The 24,110-nt window shown below is 44.6% G+C and overlaps 1 protein-coding gene across 2 annotated transcripts in view; it reads right to left on the reverse strand.

Moving 5' to 3' along the window:
- Positions 1-5,992: 5,992 nt before the first annotated feature.
- The window catches only part of wdhd1 (WD repeat and HMG-box DNA binding protein 1), a 29,454-nt gene continuing 11,336 nt past the window's right edge, over positions 5,993-24,110 (reverse strand). For both annotated transcript variants that reach the window (XM_052063865.1, XM_052063864.1), the window contains exons 13-26: positions 21,524-21,708; positions 20,981-21,222; positions 20,545-20,682; positions 19,767-19,923; positions 19,015-19,129; positions 18,516-18,647; positions 18,216-18,433; positions 17,944-18,083; positions 17,800-17,856; positions 16,993-17,024; positions 16,654-16,818; positions 12,489-12,631; positions 12,175-12,310; positions 5,993-6,629 (exon numbers count right to left, since the gene is read on the reverse strand). In XM_052063865.1, the coding sequence (XP_051919825.1) occupies positions 6,441-6,629; positions 12,175-12,310; positions 12,489-12,631; positions 16,654-16,818; positions 16,993-17,024; positions 17,800-17,856; positions 17,944-18,083; positions 18,216-18,433; positions 18,516-18,647; positions 19,015-19,129; positions 19,767-19,923; positions 20,545-20,682; positions 20,981-21,222; positions 21,524-21,708 (2,049 nt within the window). In that variant the 3' untranslated portion in view covers positions 5,993-6,440. The remainder of the gene's footprint in view (positions 6,630-12,174; positions 12,311-12,488; positions 12,632-16,653; positions 16,819-16,992; positions 17,025-17,799; positions 17,857-17,943; positions 18,084-18,215; positions 18,434-18,515; positions 18,648-19,014; positions 19,130-19,766; positions 19,924-20,544; positions 20,683-20,980; positions 21,223-21,523; positions 21,709-24,110) is intronic.

Raw genomic sequence — 24,110 nt, forward strand, 5'->3', positions numbered from 1 at the left:
CTCAGTCGTGGCCCACTACTTGTGGGGTTGTAACAACACTGTTTTTAACATCAAATATCTTTTGGGTAGTTACATTACTTTTGTGATTATACATAGCGTACCGAATTTACCATTTAAAAGATAAAATTGACTTTCCTGAATTTAGACTCCTCTGAATAGTTGGACTTTTCATTCAAGATATCCATAACAGTGTATAGTTGAAAGGACTAGAGATATTCGCCATTCAGTTTTGCCTAAGTTAAACTGAACTTCAAATATATGCAATGTACATTGACAGATGTCCACAATTTTATTGCAGATATCTGTAATTCTAGTTTCAAACGAATATATTAATTGAAAACTAAGATACTCTCTGAAAGTTGGGAATTACGGATATCTTGAACCCGAAAGTAGGCACCTCAAAACTGTGGTGTGGTGTGGTGGATAAAATGTAGTGTAAAATTTTTTTTGTCCTCATCGAATGGCATTGATTGCAGGTGCAGCATCTGAAAATGCCCGTTGTGAATAGGTCAAATGCAGGTAGGAGATATCTGAAATACAGGCATAATCACTCATTTATCGAGGGTGTTATGTTCCAAAATAAAAGACGTCATGATAAGTGAAAAATCCATGAAGGAATCATCTTTATTTTTTACAATTATTGCATAGACAATACTGTATTGAATGAAACCAAAGATTAAACCTTTTTAAGGCCCAAGCATTGAAAATCAAATAAATAAATAAAATGTTCTTGGCCGGCCCGGGAGTCGACTGTTTGGTGCGTCTGCCTCACAGTGCAGAAGTGCAGCGTTCGATTAGCCTTCCTGTGTGGAGTTTGCATGTTGTTCCTGTGCCTGTGTGGGTTTTGTTCGGGTACTCCGGTTTCCTCCCACATTCCAAAAACATGCGTGGCAGGCTGATTGGGCACTCTAAATTGTCCCTAGGTGTGAATGTGAGTATATTGTGAATCGTTGTATGTCTATGTGTGCCGTGGGAATGGCTGGAGACCGGTTCAGGATGTCCCCCGCCTACTGCCCGAAGATGGCTGGGATCGACTCCAGCACCTCCCCGCGACCCTTGTAAGGAATAGGATGAGGAAAATGGATGGACGGATATTTTCTTCCAAATAACTGACAGTTTTTCGAAATACTGTAAAGAACATTTTGTCGATATTGTGGGTTTTCGTCATGGAGAAAGTTTGGCAAGCTGTACACAGAGACGTGGAGATTGTTGGCATTAGCCCCTTACCCAATCAGGATGCAGGAACAAAATGCACTGTCCAAAAAAAAAAAATGCTCTATGGGCGAATTACTGTAATCTTCTGGACAACGCAAACCTAAATTAGATATCTGCAACTTGCGCACATTTCCGCAGCAGGGCTCAACGCTGAAATTATGATGTCTTTCCTTTGAAATCACATAGTGTACTTATCGTCCTGCTGGTGCTTGCTCTACTACCCTAAACTTTAGCAAAATGGAGCAGAGTAAGGTGGAAAGTCTGCATGAAGACAGTATTAGGCTATTTATTGAGCAACGCCAAAAGGAAGCTCCTGTCAACTTTCAAGACGTTCAACACAAATTTAAACACACTCATTTCGGGATTCCCCAAAGTCAACGCAACAATGGCTTGCTAAACTCATCATCACAACTTATTGAGAAAATGTTTGTTACATTTGCGTGTGTTTGTATGAATCACATTTTAGGCAAATAGATCGGTTTCCACCATCACTCATGACGACATTTTGGAAGGACCAAGTTGCATAAAGTGAAAAATGTGAAATCAATCTCACAATCCATCCACGAGTGAGCAGAATCACAGGAGCGCAATTTCCCACGGCTGAGCAGCGCCACTGGAGCGGCCATCTTTGAAAAAGCTTTTCATTGGCAATTACAATATGATAGCCTGGTTTGTGAAACACACGGTAAATAATTTTTTGGGGCACATTCCTTTATATTCAAATCCAGTATAATATTTCTACGGTCAAGCAGTTTATTTTCCCCGTTTTGGATGAAAGAGACTTCCACGCAAGTTAACGAACGTGAAGTTGTGTGTGCCTACTCAAAAAGCATGTACACAAAAGCAACATCCATCCATCCATTTTCCAATCCGCTTATCCTTACAAGGGTCACAGAGTGCTGGAGCCTATTCCAGCTGTCTTCGGACAGTAGGCGAGTGACACTCTGAACCTGTTGCACTCACACTCACACCTAGGGACAATTTAGAGTGTTCAATCAGCCTGCCATGCATGTATTTGGAATGTGGGAGGAAACCGGAGTACCCGGAAAAAAAACGTGCAGAATGAGAACATGCAAACTCCACACAGGGAGGCCGGAGCCGGGATTGAACCCGCAACCTCTGCAGTGTGAGGTTGACGCGCTAACCACTGGATCACCAGCCTCCAACTAACCTCCTGACTACCAGTAGTTCAAATGTGTCCTCTGTAGAGGACATTCAAACCTAAATATCTCCCACCCAGTGCATCCAATCGCATTACCTCCCATTGTTACTCTAAAGAGGACATTCAGTGCTTTCCAATGATACCAAATTTGTAGGGGTTAGAAAAAGTAACCCTAACCCTCAGTGCACCTTTTATGGGAAGAGGAAAAGTAATACTTTTTATCAAACACATTTTGTCTTTAAATACTGTTGGCATTTTAATTATATGACTCTTATGAACACGTTAAAGTGTTGTTTGAGTTGTTTTAAGTGCATTTGAGCCTGTTTTAAAAATGTAGTGGGATTTCAAACAAATATTTTGGAGTAGTCCAATTACTTCACCTAGATTGGGGAATGTCAAAATAAATTTGATTGGACAAAAATTTTTTTTCCTGGTAGTCAGGAGGCTAAAGCAACATTACTGGTTGTATTGCTCCAAGCTTTTTTAAAGAGCGCTCGCCTTTTTAGATCCACGTGCACCAATGTGATGTAGTCATGACCTTTCCACTGTCGGGGCAAAAGTTCTCAATAGAGTCAGTTCAGCCAGGTCTGTTGTCAAGGCACCAACACACAAGGAGAAAACCCGGTGGGGCCACCAATGTGTCCGTTGTCATCTGTGATGCAATCTGTATTATGTGACACTTGGTGAATTCAAGGTTTAATCAATGGAGCGTGAGACTGAGAGAGAGAGAGAGAGAGAGAGAGAGAGAGAGAGAGAGAGAGAGAGAGAGAGAGAGAGAGAGAAGGAGAATAAACTAAGTATTTGAGCGCATATACCTAGAAAACGTGATTTAGTGAAGTCAGAGTGGTCCTAATTTCCAGGATGTGGAGTTTCCATGTGATGTGAATTACATAGAGAACAATTTGGAAAATTCTACATGTCGACTTTGATTGTAAAATTAACTCGATAGTGTACTAGTTCAGTGGTTTTCAACATTTTTCATAGACATACCACCTGTGAAATATTTTTCCAGCTAAGTACCCCTCCTAACCAGTGGGAGAAATGTATTATTACACTTTTTATCCAGACATGAAAGATTCTGAGGGAAAAATTCCCTAGTTATCTTTATCTTACATGCTCACTATGTTAATAGTAACTAGCAGATGACAGCAGATTATTCAGTTGAACTCTTTTATGGATGCCAGAAAGATGGTGACACAGCCGTGGAACCTTTTACTGCTAGATTGCAGAAGAAAGTCTAAATCGTCCTATTCTTTACTCTCCCTTGCCCCCCCCTCCCTCTGGGGAAGTAAGAGTTGGGGGGGATGTTCGACCATCTTGCCCAGGGGTGTCCAAAGTTGGTCCCCAAGGGCCGCTGTCCTGGCTGTTTTCAATCTGTCCCTGCTGCAACACACCTGATCGTTCTCATGCTTCTCCATTCAGAGCTTGCTGATGAGCCGATCATTTGAATCAGATATGTTTCAGCAGGGAGCGATGGAAAACAGGCAGGACAAGGGCCCGCGAGGACCGGAGCTGGACATGCCTGGTCTTGCCCATCTGACGATGTGTGACTTGCGCCATTTCAAATCTGGTTCCAACTCGATATATGTTTTCCAGAGTGCAGAAAGATAGGGGGGATGCCGAGCAAGGAGGGAAGGTGACAGTTACACAATGTCCGAGCGCAAGACACCAAGCTCATTTTTAGAAGCCTAACCTAACAGTGCTTCACGGAGGATTTTTGTCATTCTTGGTGGCACAGAGGCAACTGGAAATAGCTCACATATATGGGACAACAATGGAAACAAGGCATCTGAAAGCAATGAAAACCTTTGTGGAACATCAGTATGCCTCACCTTCTGTCATCGTAAAGCAAGAAAGCAAGTTGACGAACGATGTACACACCTGTGTGTGCGTGCACCATGTGTGCAACACATCTGAGATGTTTGCGCTTGAACGTCCCTATGAGCTGTGTGCAAGTGACCTATACTGTACAGCGACTAAGGCCTAGAAGAAAACCTGTCTGACTGGCTGCCAAAGGACGAGTGGAGCAATTTGCAGGAATTCACGCTCAGCAGGACGCCTCTCCCTCAGCGCAGGACACGCATTGTCTTCATTCTCCATACGTCCGCACATATTTGGGACACATTTGTTCACATGCACAATGCATGTGCACCTGCGCTTGCGTAAGGCGCGCCGCAATTTGCCTGAGGAAAAAGGGCAATGATTCGCTACAATGATATCTGACAAATTACACGAATGCGATGTGATCAAAATTAGCAGAGCGAAGAGTAAGTTGATATCTCGTCCAAAAGAGACCACGAGTCGGGAACAAGTAATAAGACGGGGGTGAGGCAACACAAGGGTAAACTCATGTTTCACTGGAAGGTGGATGTTGATCAAATGAAACTGTGTGGCACGAAACAACAACTCATTAAAAGGCAGGAATCTCAGAAAACATAACGTATACATCTCTGCCATTGTTCGCATTTGAAAACAATAATTTCTACAAAACTCTCTACAAAATCACCATGTCCCATCACTGGTTAGCTATAAATCAAACAAAATGTTACGTAGGCCTCCTAATTGGTTAGATGCGGCCCAGCTGTTCAGTACTGGTTGTTAAGTACTACATGTCGCCACAATCTCACATGTTCATACATGCTTGAGCTACACGGGAATTGGAAAAATAAAACATCGCATTATAGCAGGGGTGGCCAACCCGCAGCGCGCGAGCCGCATGCGGCTCTTTGGCTGGTTCAACGTGGCTTTCACACGACAATTGTCGAAAACGCCTCGGTGATGGCGCTGCCATTCAAACAACGCTGCTTAATACACAGTACGCACTACGTCAGCGGCTGACGTAGTGCGTAGGCTGACGGTCAGCCTATCACCAATCCCGTTACTTGATTGACATAGAAGACCAATCAGATGACTGAATCACCGCTCGTGCGCAGACAACGGCGCTAAGTGCTAAGCTAGTCAGCGAATTACCTCTGCTTTTAAGGCAGGGGTCCCCAATACGTCGATCGCAATCGGCCAAGATCCAGCAGACTGGTCCCAAATCGACCGAGAGCGGTGGGAGGAGGAATTGGGGGTGGGGGGGGGGGGGGGGGGGGGTTCTATCTTTGGGCAAAAAAAGTGTGGCTCTTTACAGTAACACAGAAAAAAAATTGGCTCTTCGTCTGACTGGTTGGCCACCCCTGCGTTATAGTTTGATGAGCCTAATATGGAGGCTTTGTTTTTGATGTTTCTAAAGATATTTTTGTCATTTAAAATATCTTGAAGCAAGGGGTGGGGAGGCGATTGGGGGCAATGCAAAAAAAAGAAAAACCACCTCCACATATCACAAATGGTACACTTCAATACTGTATTTAAGTGATCTTGCTTTGTGGTGGTGGGAGTGGTTAGCATGTCTGCCTCATAATGAAGAGATGCAGGGTTTGATTCCGAATCCCGTATTCAGTTTTTAATTTACGTTCTACACACCATTCATTGGAATTGGGGTTCGTGACGAAATGTAATTTTAATGCTCAAGTGGTTTTGACACATAATTGGATCCAAGTGACTCGAGAATACAGGGACTGACGTGGTTCATATTAAAATTAAAATGGGGCTAAAATTTCCTATAAGCACACAAAGGTTAGAAACCATCAAGGCTTTTATTAGAAGTACTTTTAAATATTTGAGAATCACAAATGTTTTCAACTGTGCCCATCAAAAATATATTACTGCATGACTTGACATTCTGCCGACAGCTCTAAAATTATTGTGTGAAGTATTGATGCAGATGAGCGATGCCAAAGAAGAGAGCAAGGAGTTTACCATTACATTTTAAGAGTGGCACACCCGACATGTAGCAGACAATACATTCTGTAATGAAGTTGAAGGTGTTTTTAGATAAAGAATTTCCAAAAACAACTTGAATGGCACTGAAGGACACAGTAAAAAAGGAATCATAAGTGCGATCTAATGAATGTTTACTTGAGCCTGAAGAGAAAGAGGACATCAACACTGAATTTGTTGAACAGAACCAACACTAAATATAAAAAAGTTTCACATCAAAATAAGACCCGCCTATCAAACTTCAGTTCTTGTGAAAGGCAAATGCTGAAAGCTTTGACGATGGATCCATCGCTTTCTTCTTCTTGGCATCGTTTTCGTTAGCTTCGAGCTGGCCGATTTCATTTTCTATACCGCCGCCTGCTTCAGTTCGTTTTCTTTTCTTCAGGTCCTTCACATCGCCAGTTAGGCCTTTCGCTCGCTCAGTCCATGTCTGAATGAAAGAGGGCATATATGTGTGAGAATTACAAGAGCACACAAAAAGGGGAAGTGTTCATCTGTTTGGCTGCAAGCTCATGTCAATGAGTGAACCCACGTAGCAACAGTTCGGCAGGGCGGTTGGAAATTGCATCCCGTCATGTATAATCACAATTGACAGGTTACGTCTCTTTAGACCCGCTGGCTCTCGTCGTCGTCTTGCTCACACCGCTCCTCCTTTCTTTTTGAGCAGAGACAAAAGGAAGCGCTTTCCTGACGTTAATACAGCCCAGGATGAATCACAGGCCTGATGACAGGACCAACACACCACGCACACTTCACTTGCAGATGTCGCCATGATATGAAAAGGAGCAGACGGTACGTGAAGCGACCATGCCTCACTTTTGAATTTCAAAAGATATTCACCATTCAAAAATATATTTTTAACTGTGAGTGAGCACTTACTACATTTCACATGAATGTTTCCAACACTTTACAAGTGGCCGTTTCAGGTGTTTGCATGCTGTCTAAAGCTGAAGCAAACATTTGTTTTTTCCTGATAAAAATTTAAAGTAATCACCATGTTGTGAGATAAGAGTTACTGAAATAATTTAGAAATCCAGCAATCAAAGAGAAAATAATTGAACATTTGCTTGTTTCATCTATTTAGTAAAAGCCGCTACAATATGACTTAAACTGCCCCTACAGGTAGGAAAAGTAACTCCCCATAAAATGTCAGAACTTGATAACACGGAGTATAAGACAATGCAATACAACCCCCCACCCCCCAAAACCTTCGGCTATGTAATAGGGATGTGAATCTCAGCACTGAGGACGATTCGATACACATCTCGATCCACTGCCAGCGATGCGATACTTAAACGATACATGGAATTTTCTGGTATCTGATACGATGCGATACGTTTCACCGTCGTCACGATGTGATACGATTCGATACACATTAAGTTCAAATCAATGCGATCCGATACGATACAATGCAATTTGTTGCGATATTGTGCAATTAAACATGATGCAAATAAGCAAAGAAAAAAAGCTTTTAAAAAGATGGAATTCAGTATGGTATTACAAAAAGGATCCCACTTTATTCCTTATAAACAGTAGAACTTGTAAAACAACTTATTTAAGCCCTTTCACAATTGGGTTTTGTGCAAAGAAAATGTAAACAATTTGGAACCTGAGACTCACAGCTGTTGCTATAGTGTAAACACAAACAGACTATTCTCACTGAGTGTCTTATATGAAATATAATAATACTATATATATGTATATGAATCTATAGCGCAAGATGTCCACCCATCCACTGTAAGTGCAACTCTTTGCGCACTGTTCAGCGACACAGTAATCTCACTTCTCACTTTGTTGTACACATCGGGAATATGTTTGTAAGTGAACACAGACCTGTCTGGCATTTTATACCTGGGTTCCAAAACGTGCACAAGCCGTCTGAAACCCTCGTTGTCCACCACGCTAAGGCTGGAGGTCTTTGCATATGAAATAAGCAGTGGCCTTAGTTATAGCCATTGCGCGGTCACAGTGAGTTGCAAGGGGACTCCCAAAATAAGAGGCAATTTTTTCCTGATCCTGACCTGGTTTACCAAGGTGTCCGACGAGGAACTGGGCGGGGAAGCGGGGGGGGCGGGAGGGAAACTTGTCGGTGATCTGGTGCCATCGTTTTAAGTGGGTCTGCATATTTGTGGTGCTGCCGTTGTATGGCTTCTTAGTGCGACATTCCTTGCAAATTATGGAGGTTTTATCAAGCTTTCCGTCTTTCTTTTCGAAGATTTGTTGCGGCTGCATTAAATATAGTAGTTTCCTTGCTGCTGCTTGCGCTAACTTCCATAATGTTTCGCTAGTTGTGTACTGGACTGTATGTGACGCACGGCTACCGTCCGTATTCAACACAAAACGCAAAGCAATGATGGTGCAAATCCATGCGCCTAGGAAAGGGCAGATAGGTGACGTTTAACATGAATAAAACGGCGCTTGAATCGGATTTTACCAATACCCATCAATGCATCGTGATGAATCGCGATTTCACCCGTCAATCGCGTCGTACCCAGTGAATGAGCCGATGCACTCGGATCGCGCACGTGCGTATCGGTGTATCGATTAATATCGATTATTTTCCACACCCTTACTATGTAACAGATGGGAAGGAAAAACTAAAATAAACTGTCAAATTGATGGAAATCTGGATGATCAGTGAATGAATTTTGTTTTCTTATGTAACTCTCAAAGTGCCCAATATGCTTTATAATGATTGATTAAAGAGTTAAATGCATCTAGGCTTGGAGGCATGCTTCCTGTTTGATATTGCTACATGGTAGGTTTTCCTCTTGCAAAAATATTAAAGCATGTAATCTTGGACCTTGTAAAGTGAAGAAAAAAAGGCACAGGGAAGAGAGTTCTAAACAAATTGGAATGAATTTTTTAAAAATGGCAAAAAATCAGGTTTCAAAGCGGTGAAACACCAAGGTGGTGTTCAGATTGCAGGCATATCTGATTCCATCCCAATCCTCCTCAAATCCAATTTTTTAGGGCTGACAATCCATACTGTTTTCAACAAATGGGATCTGGCACCGTTCAAACTGGGCCTCATCAGCCCCATTCAAGATTTTATCTTGATATTATTCAATGATAAACAACAGTGGAATTTTTGTCTTTTGATTTTAGTAAATAAAATTAATTTTAAAAAGAAACAATGTTGCATAATAAATTAAACTAAGATGTGTTGGATTTGGCATATTTGCTAATTGGGATTATTTGATCACTTTTTGATCTTTAATTGAATAAAAAAGATTTTTCGCCCAATACCAGATTAGTTGAAAACCACGTGATCGTACCCGATCGGGACATCCCTAGCTATTTCTATTGCATGCTTTTTACTGTTTTCAAAATTGAGCGGTGGCCGCCTCCAGCGAATCTGGCGCGGCCCTCAGCCAGACGGTGTCAAGCTCCAGCTGTGATGACTGATCCATTGATGTCCCTCTGCGGCAGCGACGTGTTTTAACTGCAATTGCAGCGTTGCGCCACTATGAAGGTGCTATATCAACAGTTGTGCACAAGAAAGACATGAAGCAACTACCGAAGAAGAAAAATATTCTCAGAATTTGTTTCGTGTACAATTCACCGAGGGCACGGGCAAAGAATAGGAATCTAGAGGGCCTAAGGAAGCACTTTAAAATGGTACGTGTGAGCTACGATAGCTAACAGGCTGCAAAAGTCGCATCCCTTCGTGTCAGGCTGTTGCTCATCATGGCGTGCATGGGTATATGCGTGAGCGGTAAAGGGTCGATCGCGGGAGGTTGGTTGATCAAAAAGTCGAGCTTCGGTCCAAAATGTTTGAGGACCCCTGGGCTCGATGAATTCACCTGGCTCAGTCATACTGAGGGAGGCATGCAGTGTTATTTATGCCAAAAGCGCTGCGCCCCCACACAGCAGGCAATTCCTGCCTCCCTTGTGGGACAGCCAACTGCAGGCTAGACACATTAAAAAGACATGAGGTGACGGCCTTTCACAGAGCAGAAGAAGTGTATTACAGATGGTAGCACCGAAAAACATTCAATTAATAAGTTACTAAAACTAATATAAGATAGTTTAAATAGATTGTTTACAATTTTTTTGTTTGTTTTTAATGGAGGAAACGGCAGTGTGTTATTGCAGCACTGCTTCAAAATCCATGACTGTCTCAAACAAAAGTGCCCCCCCCCAACACAAGCTATGAGTCCATCATTCTCCTGTGCCAGTTTTAAAAAATGGATGCTTGAACATTATAAGAGTCATATTCTTATTGGAACTCTTAACTTTGTCAGTTTCCTGTAAAAGAAGGTGAGTCCATGAAATTTACAAAATAAATGCATGTCATGGTACGTGGTCAGGATGGGACCATCTCTGCCTTAATTTGAGCCAGGAAAAACCCTGGATTATATTCTATTATTATTAAAGACTCGCAGGACGGGGCTTTCCGTCATGGCCGGTGGCTGAAAGCTAAGAAATGTTTTAAGAGGATGAAACAATCATAAATCAAATGGAGAAAAAATTACCAAATGAAACATACTTGTGATGTTGTATGAGAAAAGGGCAACATGTTAGTGGCCCAACAATGAATGGAAATAGAAAATGCAAATGTGCTTTTCAACTAAAATGAAAAAGAAAAAAGTGAACGGCAACCGTGTCAACACAAAACAGAGTAGTAGTCTAAATCTGCCTAAAAACAGAAAATCAGCCAATCCGTCAATCACCTCACTGGCTCCCAGTGTAATCATGAGATCAATGATTTGTGCCCTCACTGCACACGCAACCGGTTTCCCGGGCAACAAGCATGCCTCCCCCATCACTTCACGTCCACATCCTCCCTCTTTTGTATGGAGCATCAGCCAGCTGCCGGCTAAGAAGCTTGATGAATGGAAGGTCACGACCAGGTTACTGCCCTCAACACTCAGAATGGCATCTCTCAATACTGGCAAAATATGGTGGTAACACTTCTGCCTTTGTTTAAAAAAATGATTAATCTGGATGAATTTGCATCAGAAAATATGGAAGGGTGGGGGCAGAGTGTGGGTTGGGGGGATAGGCCCTAATATAAAATTGGCATGTGCATTTCAAAAGTATTTACAATGTTTTTCACACAGATTATTATTACATGGCATCAATACAATCTGGATTTTTTTTTTTTTTGGTAAAGTTCCTTCCTGGGCAATCGGCCCCCGTCAGGGACTTGCCCCCTTCCCGGGTCCCACACCCGATACGACTCTCGCTAGTGCCCCACAAGGTTCACACTCAGTGCGGGCCCCAGAAGGGCCCTCGTCTGATTTTTGTTTAAGGAGGGTTGGTGGGCGGCTACTCCCACTTCCCTCCGTTCCAGCGGGGCGAGCCCTGGGCGCCTCACCTTCCGGTGAGGCCCCACCTCCTTCCCTACCGGCTGGTGGGCATTTAGCCGCAACTGGGGCCCAAGAGTCCCGGCGTTCCCCCCTCGCGCCACTCGGAGGCATCCCACCACCAAATCTCTTTTTTTGGGGGGGAAAGTTACTTTTAGGCACTTGTTCATCATCATCATCCATCCATTCATCCATCCATCATCAACCATTTTCTGAACCGCTAACGGCAACATGGGTTGCAGCCATGCTGGACCCCATCCAAGCTGCCATAAGCACAAAATATTCACAATCACAGGAGGAACACGTGAAGAAAGCGAGGTCATACTGTACTTTTTTTTTAAAGAATGGGATGAGTTCTCCAATGCTTGGAAGTCGTTTCAATTCAGACTTTACATGCAGTCGTTCTTCAGTGAAAAACACAACTATATAGCCTTAATAAACCACCTAACAAAGCAGTTTTTGAACTTGTGCCCTATAAATTATCAACTGTGCGCAAATCAAGAGGACGCTGCACGGAAGGTGGAGAATGGGGCTGATTCAGCAACATTTGATGGGTGGAGGGACCCCCGATTTTGCCATTCTTGAGATTAACCGAAAGATTCCATGCTGATCAAATGGGTTTAATTTCACCCACTAAATGGGATATAGTGTAGTAGTTCATACCAGTCGCTCGTCCGCTGAAAGATTCCTGAAGAGTCCCATTGCCTCCTTGATGATGTCCGTCTCCTCCAGGTCAGGGTGGTCTGCTGTGATGTTCTTCCTGTTCTCTTCCAACCACAACTGGAAGCCTGTTTTTGGTCTGATGGTCAGCAAAAGCCGCAAATGAGAACAAGATCTTCTCTCTCAAACACTGAATAATTACTGTAAATACACACTACAAGATGCCGATTGTCATCACCAAGTTCAACTTCTGCATGTCCCGTGCGATTTCTTCCGCGAAAACATACTGCATGTAGGTTTGGAAACGCATCTTTTACCTCATAATTTCAGCATTGTCAGCTGGTGAGGGAGCAGTTGGGGCATCGGCTTGCTTCTGTTGGTCATCTCTGGCCTCCAAGATCTCCTGAGTCTTCTTCACGACTGCCTTTGCACCTGTTATCTCCAAGAGAGTGGACTGAGCCTGGGTGGAAAAGTTACGAGGATTATACCGTTGTGACAGTGCTCAATTATTTCTATTGTTCTGTATTAGGTAACGGTTATATCATGATGCAAAGCATGCTAGCTCAGGCTGTGAAAATGTGTGTTGATAAACCTCACTCCTAAAAATCTTTAAAAGTGGGTGCCACCGGCTGAGTTAGCGGCCTGGGCTTTTCGTGAATGCAATTCTCAACCGGTGAGACAGTGGCGGCACATGTTGAATGAGAATGTTTAGTAAGGCGTTTTATCCCCCCCCCCCAAAAGAAAACGACCATATATAGCACGGCGTTTCTGGCCCGACCCGACCATGTATAGTAAGGAGAAAGAGCGAGAGAGAGAGAGCGAGAGAGCGAGAGAGCGAGAGAGAGAGAGAGAGAATAGCTCAGTTGGCAAGGCGGTTTGGGGCAAAAAAAATGAGCACATAACACCATCCAGTGTGGGTCCTTGGGCAAGATCCTTCACGCTAATGCCTACCTCATACAATGATGAGAGACAATAAAACGAATGACATGAGACGTCGCCCGGCCAAACAAGGTCTGCGTCAGGTGCTGGGGGACCAGACCACCTTGATGAAAAATGGGCTACTGGAACAAAGCGGAGCTGGGTGCGATGCGATAACATGGCTCTGTTGGAATGCGACTACTCAAGCAACCCTAGTCAGAGGGGTGACATTGCAGAGAATGTGGGCTGAGTGGTTACTTCGAAAACCCACAGTCACGGTTGACCACGAAACAACTAGTAGCTCAGTGTTCCAATATCCACAAACGGCAACTGCTGTCACAACTTGAGATTAATGAGGTACAACGCAAGTTCCATGGTGAAGGGCCCCAGGCTGCCAGATCAGAGGAGGAGGTCATACAAGAGATTGGGAGGCAAGCCCCAATGAATGCAGATGATGAGATTGGGTGGCCAGCCCCAATGAATGAAATGCTGAACGAGGCAGCAATTGACCTGAAAGCTAAGATCATGGCGAGAATGAAAGCTGGGCAACCTAGAAACCGATTACAACGGCTATGTGAAGTACCATCTGAAAGTCTCATAGAAAGTGTGAATGCAGCACTGAGGGCAATCCCTACCATAACGATCACAGAGGCCAATGAGCTGATATACGCTTCAGCATCAGTGAGCCTCGAGATGCTTGGCTATAAGAGCTATGTTACCCACCATGGAAAAGACGGTTGGAGGCTAAGATCAAGGCGGCCCGGAAAGATGTGAGTCAATTGACGGAGGCCCAGAGCGGTGTGATGAAAAGGCCGATACCCAAGAGGTACATCCAGATGACCATACCTGGAGCACTCGAAACTGCCAAACAAAGGCTCCAAGCCTTGTCCAGCCGCCTAAAGCGGTACACAAAAGAGAATGAGGCCAGACGAATAAACAGGCTGTTCGCAACACACCCTGCGAAACTGTATGCTCAGTGGCAGGGTCCTAACAACAGAACTGACCCACAGACTGGAAACTGAAAGGTACTGGAAAGGCATATGGGAGAAGGAGGTTGCACATAACAGCAATGCAGAATGGCTGGTGACCCTGAGAGAGGAGCACAGCAACCTCCCTGAACAGAACCCAGTTACCATAACATTGGTAGACATATAGGAAAGAGTCTCAGATATGAAGAACTGGACAGCACCAGGCCCGGACATGGTCCACACCTACTGGCTAAAGAAACTCACAGCACTCCATGAGCGCCTAGCAGTACAAATGAACCAGCTGCTGAGGGATGGGACTAACCCAGAATGGCTAACCGAAGGGCGAACGATCCTGATCGTGAAGGATCCCTCGAAGGGTGCAGTCCCATCCAACTATCGGCCAATAACGTGTCTCTCCACAACATGGAAGCTCATGTCAGGCATCATTGCGGCTAAGATAGTGGACACATGGATCAATACATGAACGAAGCACAGAAGGGCATTGGTAGAGATACCAGAGGAGCCAAACATCAGCTCCTGGTTGACAGAACAGTCGCACAAGACTGCAAGTCCCGACGTAACAACCAGTGCACAGCCTGGATTGATTACAAGAAAGCCTATGACTCGATGCCACAAACATGGATCACTGAATGCTTGGAGTTGTATAAGGTGAACAGGACCCTAAGAGCCTTCGTTGCGAACTCGATGAGGATGTGAAAAACCACACTTGAAGCCAATGGCAAGCCACTTACCAAAGTGTCCATCAAATGTGGCATATACCAAGGTGATGCACTCTCCCCACTGCTGTTCTGCATAGGACTGAACCCCCTAAGCCAAGTAATCACCAAGACAGGCTATGGATACTGCCTCAGAAATGGAGCTACGATCAGTCACCTCCTCTACATGGATGACATAAAGCTGTATGCTAAGAGCGAAAGGGACATAGACTCCCTGATCCACACAACCAGGATCTACAGCAGCGACATCGGGATGTCATTCGGGCTTGAGAAATGTAGTCGGATGGTGACTAAGAGAGGAAAGGTAGTCCACACTGAAGGGGTCTCACTCCCTGAAGGAACAATAGCAGACATTGAGGACAGCTACAAGGACCTCGGTATACCACAAACCAATGGCAACCTCGAACTGGCAACAAGGAAAGCGGCTACGGCCGCTCCAGCGAGTGAGGCAAGTCCTAAGAAGCCAGCTCAATGGCAAGAATAAGACCCGGGCAATAAACAGCTATGCCCTGCCACTGATCAGATACCCTGCAGGAATAATAAGGTTGCCAAAGGAAGAGATTCAGACCGTGGACGTTAAGACCCGAAAGCTCCTAACCATGCATGGAGTGTTCCATCCTAAATCCAGCACCCTGGAACTGTACGCACGCCGAAAGGAAGGAGGCCGTGGACTAGTGAGTGCGAGAGCCACAATCCAGGATGAAACATCCAAGCTCCATGAATACATCAAGGAGAAGGCCCCAACGGATGACGTACAAGGAGAATGTCTCAGACAATGGGGAACAGAAGATGAGGCGCTGGAAGAGGGACCATCATGGGAGGACAAGCCCCTACACGGGAAGTACCACCGGACCATAACCGAAGTGGCTGATCTCAAGAAGTCCTATCAGTGGCTAGAGAGGGCTGGCCTGAAGGACAGCACAGAGGCACTCATCCTGGCTGCTCAGGAGCAGGCCCTGAGCACCAGAGCCATTGAGGCCCAGATATACCACACCAGAAGAAGACCCAAGGTGTAGGTTGTGCAAAGAGGCACCTGAGACGATCCAACACATAACTGCAGGGTGTAAGATGCTGGGAGGGAAAGCCTACATGAAACGTCATAACCAGGTGGCTGGCATAGTCTACCGAAACATCTGTGCGGAGTATGGACTGGAAAACCCCAAGGTCAAAATGGGAAACACCTCCGAAGGTGGTGGAGAATGACAGAGCGAAGATCCTGTGGGACTTCCAGATCCAGACTGACAAGATGATAATGGTGAACCAACCAGATATCATGATCATAGATAAAGGGCAGAGGAAAGCCGTTGTAGTGGACGTAGCAGTCCCAAGTGATGGAAACATCAGAAAGAAGGAAGACGAGAAACTCGAGAAATACCAAGGGCTCAGAGAGGAGTTGGAGAGAGCCTGGAAGGTAAAGGTGACAGCCGTGCCTGTGGTGGTCAGAGCACTCGGGGCAGTGACCCCAAAACTAGATGAGTGGTTGCAACAGATCCCGGGAACAACATCGGACATCTCAGTCCAGAAATGTGCAGTGCTGGGAACAGCAAGGATACTGCGCAGAACCCTCAAGATTCCTGGTCTCTGGTAGAGGACCCGAACTGAATGAGGGACGGACACCACCCAAGGGGTGAGACGAGGATTTTTTTAAAAAAATATATATATATTTTTAAATCAGGCCAAAATATATCTGGATATGACCTTTGGTCCATTTCGCTCAGCCCTATATCACACAGCATGGGTATTTTGCATAGTCAAACATAGATATGGAATGTATGATTTCTACAGAACCTGTGCCACCAGTTTTGCATCATTTTAGTTTCTACTTCTATAAGGAGGTGAGAAATTTAGCATAACCCCACCTTTCCCTTTGCTCGAGGGGGGAGTGGTTTGAGGACCGGGCTTCTGTTTGACTTCCCAGCAGATGCACTTAGTGGAGCCAACTTCCTGCTGGGTGTCATGTGGTCCAGGATGTTTGTCACCCGAGGATGACAAGAGACAGGAGAGGACTTCCCCGAACCTAGAACCTGCATGCATCCCATCCAAAACTTAGTTGCAGTCTTTAGGTTCATTAAAATACATAACCATTTGTCCATCCATCCATTTTCAGATCCGCTTGTCCTTATAAGGGTTGAGGACGTACTGGAGCCTCTCCCAGCTGCCTTCGGGCGGAGAAAAAAAAACAAATTGACAGAACTCACCTTGAAAGGGTTTGGGTATCCAACTTTGCTTGCTGCAAAAAAATAAAATAATTAAATTTAGAGGCTGATGGTAAATTATTCAATATGATATTACAGTCAAGGGCGGCCCGGTGTTCCAGTGGTTAGCACGTCGGCTTCACAGTGCAGAGGTACCGGGTTCGATTCCAGCTCCGGCCTCCCTGTGTGGAGTTTGCATGTTCTCCCCGGGCCTGCGTGGGTTTTCTCCGGGTGCTCCGGTTTCCTCCCACATTCCAAAAATATGCATGGCAGGCTGATTGAACACTCTAATTTGTCCCTAGGTGTGAGTGTGAACGTGGATGGTTGTTCGTCTATGTGTGCCCTGCGATTGGCTGGCAACCAATTCAGGGTGTCCCCCGCCTACTGCCCGTAGACTGCTGGGATGGGCTCCAGCACCCCCCGCGACCCTAGTGAGGATCAAGCGGTACGGAAGATGAGATGAGATATTACAGTCAATTCTGAATACCATTTATCATCGTTTCAGACACATTGTTGTTGTCTCAAATTGTAGCAGAATTCTGATCACGGTGTATTTTGTGATTTACATCAAGAGATTGGATTCTGTATGTACAGTGCAGGCTCCTCACTGGCCCTGTGCCACATTTGCTACTTAAGGGAAGAGAATAGAGAGGTAGCTCTGAGACGGCCGCAAGTGCAAAATGAGTTGTGAAGTCCTGGCATTGAAAGTATTATTGGAAGACAAAGAAACGCACTGGCGAAGACTTTCTTGTTTTAAACAATGACCTAATGTGTGATAAGGCAGTCGATTGAGGGGAATACCTTACTCACAGAGTGGGGCTGCTTGCTCGAAAGATGATCCTGGAACTTTGGCAAACGGGTTTAGACCTTCAGGATGAAACACAAGCCATGAGTATGGAAATAATTGGCAGCCCTAAAGAGAACATGTGTAATATGAGTTCATGGCAGACTGACGCTTTGGGGCTTCGACTCCATCTTCAGATTCTATTTCCCGTTCGCCCTCTTCATCAACAAGCTCTTGGCTGCGTTCATCCTCCAGTGTCTGTCTGGGGTGATGCTTTTCTCTGACGTCGGTCTGTTCATAACTGCCTCTACTGTGTATGATTGTGAATTAAGTCAGTCAAGTTTTACACAGATGTCTACATTGATAAGACTGTAGGATAGTGATTGTAGCAGTCTAAAGTCATCTCTCACAAGACACATCTCATTGGTTGTTTTGGCATTACCCAGATGAAGTCTGCCTGATGTCAGAGTATTCCGTCACATCCTCTTGTTCTTCCTCCTGAATCTGGTTGGCTTTTTCCAGGGCAATCTCACTTAGCCGTTGTGCGAGCGCCATGCGTCTGGAATTCGAGGCGTATCGAATGGCCAGCGTCACCACGTTTTGAGTCATTAGCTCCGCCAATTCAACGCAGCGGAACTCTCTCTCCAGCTTGCATGACAACTACAGGAATCAAAATGAAAAGAATCGGCCAGTGAGACAACCAGAGCACAAAATAAGGCACCTTCAAAGTTTTTATACAGACCGCAAACATCTTCATCAGCAACTCCTGCTGCTCTTTCTGTGACTGACTCTGCCCAACCTCATCGACTTCATAGCCGTTAGAGGACAGGAAGCTGTAGTGGTTGTGGAAGAGCACTGAACGCCAGAACTGTTCCTGGAGGATTACCAATTAAATAAGGTAAACGGGCACATCAAATCCAAATGCTATCATGTATTTGCGCTTCCTGTGAATCAGAATTGATGATCAGATAAGGAAACTGAGTTTTTGTCCATTTCCAATATGCATCATCAATATCAAACAGACAGACACAGAGAAGGAAATGAAAGCCTTGATCGAAGGCACCTGGAATGAATGAAAAGCAAGATGATATGTCTGACAAGATACAGTTTCACATTCCGCACTTTGCATGGGTCGTTTATCAGGACATCTCGTTTGAAATTTACAGAAGTTGTGATTTCTGTCAAAGATATGCAGATTAAAGGGAGAAAATGTGAGCAAGAAATCATGTTGGTATGTTTACCTCCATCTGTCCTTTTTCGGTGGTGGTCTGACATAGAGGCAACTTGAAAGGCAGGATGGCAACAGCGGGTCTCGGCAGCGTGGGGGGGTATCTTGAGCCTTTACATGGTATGCACCTTAAAAACACATCAGATTTGGATTTATTGCATTGTACTCATATTGTTTGTAGACGTGGGTTCTTTTTTTTAATGATTACTATTTTTTTACTCCCAGTGTGCCCTCTATTGTAGTAAATGCAGAAGTGAATATAGATTTGCAAATCAGCAAAAAAAATCTGATCAGACGCTGAATTCATTACTGTTAGGTCTTATTCAAACAGGAAGCGAGGATGTTATCCTGACAAGTCTTGCAAATCATTGTCAAAGTTGCTTTGAAACAATAATACAATTCAGATGATTTCCATTGTGTGACTGATCATGACAATAATTGAACCAACTTTTTCTCAACTTTCTGCTCAAAGACACCATTTGCTTCCTTTGGTGTGGGTTTGTTGGTGTGCAAATTTCTGCCTAAATCTCTTTCTTTTCCAATTGTACACAGGGTTGCACGCTAAGAAAATGGAATGCTGATTCTCAAATGTCACCAGATCAAATGTTATGCATTCATAGGATCACATTAAGTTACATTTACCACGGCTTGAGTAAAAGACCATTAATTGCTGCCATTAAATATTTCCAACCGACCAGAGATTTTTCAACAATGCATACCCATAATATTTGTATCCAGGGATGATTTAGCCAGTGATTGACTCACCTGAGTTGCTGAGGATTCTCGTGCACCCCAACTACCCAGTAGTGGTCTGATTTGCTTTTGCACGTGTCTCTTGTGTTGCAAACTGGAGTCCAAGTGAAGCCAAGGGAGCGGTTCAGCATTCGCACCACTCCCTCAGAATCCACGTAACACGGTGTACCTGAAAATCACACCCAGAGGCACCTCTTTAAAATTTTGAAATAAAAAAAGATAAAGACATTTGCTCATTTGTTATCTCCATCCACACCATGATGGGATTTGTCACTGTTTTCCCTGTGGACACTTTGCTATGCATGTGAATACCCATCCATCTATCCATTCTCTACCGCTTATGCGGGGCTGTGTCGTGGAGGCAATAGCTTTAGCAGGGAAGCCCAGACTTCCCAGGGGACCCCAAGGCGTTTCGAAGCCAGCTGTGAGACATCGTCTCTCCAGCGCATCCTGCGTCATCCCCGGGGCCTCCTGCCGGTGGGACATGCCCGGAACACCTCACCAGGGAGGTGTCCAAGAGGCATCCTAATGAGATGCCTCTCCGCTAATTTTCATCCCAATCGCTTCACTCCTCGCCTATGAACTGCTCCAATGAGAGTTGGAGATGAGCCCAACAGCACCACATCATCCCGACTGTTTAATAGATGCCTTTTTGTTTCCTTTTTTTTTTTTACTTCCCTTCACGCCAAAATTTCCATTATCTGTTTATTTGTTCAATAAACAAACAAACAAAAAACAAACAAACCTTTAAAAACCTAAAATACGGGAATCAAGAAAATGTCATAATTACCCTGAGCGGTAAATCCGAGCCAGCAAAGGTAGGATTTCTGAGAGATGGGGAGAGGTTCACCATTGATGATTTGCCTCCGTTTTCGGCCAAATTGCAGGAGCTGCACGCCCAAGGCCTGCTCCCCATCGAAACCTGTCCCTGATGATTTAAATGGAGACACAGATTCAAATATGTTTCACCAACCTATGCAGGAATTTCAACAAATGCAGGAGTATGTGGATGACTTGATCAAATTAGACAACAGATTTGACCACAATGGCATACACAAATGTCTTAAATCACATCTTATCTTTGCAGTGTGGCTAGTGCAATAGTTTTAACTGAAATTCATTGAGGGGGAAAAAAACAACAACAAAAATAAAAACATGCCGTAACCATAAAGACACATTTAGTGTATTTTATATGTGTGTGTGTGTGTGTGTGTGTCTGCGTGTACCTCTATGGTATACGATGAGCAACTGCTCTCCATGTCCCGCCATACAAACAACAGCTCCTGGTAGACTGAAGATTTCCCTCTGAACTCCCCCAATGGTGAAAAGTCTGACGATAAGTGTGCTGGTGGCCACTGCCGCCCAGCCTTGACCAAGACACAATGCCCTTGCGTCCTCACCCTGAGGCAAGTCAACCATCCACTCTTTGTTGGTGTCCCATGATGAGAAGTGAAGGCAGTGTATTTTACTAAGAGAGCAAAGAAACTGCAGTGTAAATTGCTATTAAAGCATGTGGATATTTACTTTTTGGATATATATTTACTTATTTAACCAATGAGGCTTAGAAACAGAGTAGGTGTCTGGCGACAGGGAAGTATGGCCTTTACTGCTTGAACAGCTACCTCCTATTTAAAACTGTAAAAATTGTCAAATAGTCCTTGGATTCTGATAAAACTGTGCTAGATGAGCTCTGTCAAATCTCGCTTACCCCAGGCTCCACTTGTCAAGTTTAAAAAAAATCATCTGACACTGGACACCAGTGAGCATACCTTGCAAGCTCATTTGTGCTGGGGCAGGCCAGCAGTACGGCCTCCTGGGAAACGTCAGTCATTGTGTGGCCCAGCGAGTTGGTAAGGTGCATGGCGTGGTGTACAGCTGTGTCGTGAAACTCCACGTCGATGGCATTGTCCTGTTCATCATTGTAGCCTCGCACTGTCCCGACAGAGTTCCACATCTGAGAGAAAGAGAGAGATACAGTGAAACTCCTCTACAACAAAACCTACATGGGCGAAAATACCCCCCCCCCCCCCCCCGTGTCAAGTCAAGTCAAGTCAACAGTATTTATAGAGCACTTTCAAACAGCCATCGCTGCATACAAAGTGCTGTACATGGAGCGATTTAACATATACAATAAACAGTAAGACGAATCAGTAATAAGTAATAAGTAATAAGGCGGTAGAAAGCACCAAGCAGTAAAATCAAGAGCAAATCTAAGTCATGCTGAGTCAAACGCCAAAGAATACAAGTGAGTTTTGAGGAGGGCTTTAAAGATGGGCAGCGAGGAGGCTTGCCGAATGTTCAGTGGGAGGTCATTCCAGAGAGATGGACCAGCAACAGAAAAGGCTCGATCCCTTCTGAGCCTCAGTTTAGTTCTTGGTACGTCTAGCAAAGACTGGTCCACAGACCTGAGGCGCCGGGCAGGGGTGTAGGGGCGTATGAGCTCAGAGAGGTAAGGTGGCGCGAGATTATTCAGAGATTTGAAAACAAAGAGGAGGATCTTAAAAATAATTCTAAAATGAATGGGGAGCCAGTGAAGGGATGCCAAAGTAGGAGTTATATGCTCCCTCTTACGAGTACCAGTCAAGAGGCGAGCAGCGGCATTCTGTACCAGCTGAAGGCGCTTGATGGAGGACTGGCTGACTCCAAAGTACAGGGCGTTGCAGTAATCGAGCCGGGATGTGACAAAGGCATGAATTACTGTCTCAAAGTGTCCATGTGAGATAAAAGGTCTTATTTTGGCCAGCTGTCTAAGGTGAAAGAAGCTGGATTTAACAACGGCACCAATTTGCCGATCGAGTTTGAAATCACTGTCCAGTTTAAGTCCCAAGTTTGAGACCGTTGATTTCAGATAAGGAGATAGGGGGCCCAAGTCTACAGGATGGAATGTACAAGGTCCACTGGGGCCAAACAATATCACCTCTGTCTTCTTTTCGTTGAACTTCAAGAAATTTTGTGCCATCCAGGTTTTGATTTCTTCCAGACAGGATAGGAGTGGTCTTAATGAGAAGGTGTCTTTCTTGCTCAGTGGGACATAGATCTGGCAGTCATCTGCATAGCAGTGGAAAGGAATACCATGTTTCCTTAAGATGGAACCCAATGGGAGCAGATACAGCGAGAACAGCAGAGGCCCCAGAATTGAGCCCTGTGGAACACCACATGACAGGGGAGCAGTGCGTGATTCAGAGCAGCCAAGGCTGACACAAAAGGTCCTGTCAGCTAGATAGGACCTAAACCAATCAAGAGCACTCCCGCCAATGCCCACCAAGTGCTGCAAACGAGTCAGCAGAATACTGTGATCCACTGTATCAAATGCTGCAGTTAAGTCCAATAAAACAAGACACACGTGGTCTCCAGAGTCATTTGCCAGGAGGATGTCATTAGAAACGCGTAATAGGGCTGACTCCGTGCTATGCATCGTCTTGAAACCTGACTGGAAGACCTCCAAGATGTTATGTTCATCCAAGAAAAGTTTCAACTGCATGTGCACCACTTTTTCCAGAATTTTGGAAATGAAAGGCAGTTTGGAAATGGGTCTGTAACTTGACAGCTCATCTGGATCAAGACCAGGTTTCTTGATCAAGGGTTGGACCACAGCATGTTTAAACTGTTGGGGAACTACACCAGAAGAAAGGCTGCTGTTGATGATATCCAAGACCGATGCACCAACACTCGGGAGAACCTCCTGAAAGAAGCGTGGGGGAAGAGAGTCGCAAGGGGAGCCAGATGGCTTCGTCTGGCGAACTACATCCTCCAAAAGCGCCAAGGACACAGTATCAAAAGAATTTAGGACAGCTGAACATGGAACATGGACAGAGGGGTCAGATGCGGTATTTGGGACCGGAATCCTAGCAAAATCTTCATGCATTAACACCATTCCCATTTTCCTCCCCCAACACAACGAAAAAAAAACCTTGTTGCATTATACGAAATCTTTTTCTCTGCTCTTGCCTCGCAACAAGATTCAGTACAACAAAGTCTAATCCAACAGCGACCTCTACTGCTTCGTTCGGAAACGGCAACAGCAACCACCACACGGGTTTACACTAGGGATGTGAATCTCAGCACTGAGGACGATTCGATACACATCACGATCCACTGCCAGCGATGCGATACTTAAACGATACATGGAATTTTCTGGCGATACGATGCGATACGTTTCACCGTCGTCACGATGCGATACGATTCGATACACATCAAGTTCAAATCAATGCGATCCGATACAATGCAATTTGTTGCGATATTGTGCAATTAAACATGATGCAAATAAGCAAAGAAAAAAAGCTTTTAAAAAGATGGAATTCAGTATGGTATTACAAAAAGGATCCCACTTTATTCCTTATAAACAGTAGAACTTGT

This window comes from Hippocampus zosterae, chromosome 4 (assembly GCF_025434085.1).
Source record: "Hippocampus zosterae strain Florida chromosome 4, ASM2543408v3, whole genome shotgun sequence".
NCBI classification, from domain to species: Eukaryota; Metazoa; Chordata; class Actinopteri; order Syngnathiformes; family Syngnathidae; genus Hippocampus; species Hippocampus zosterae.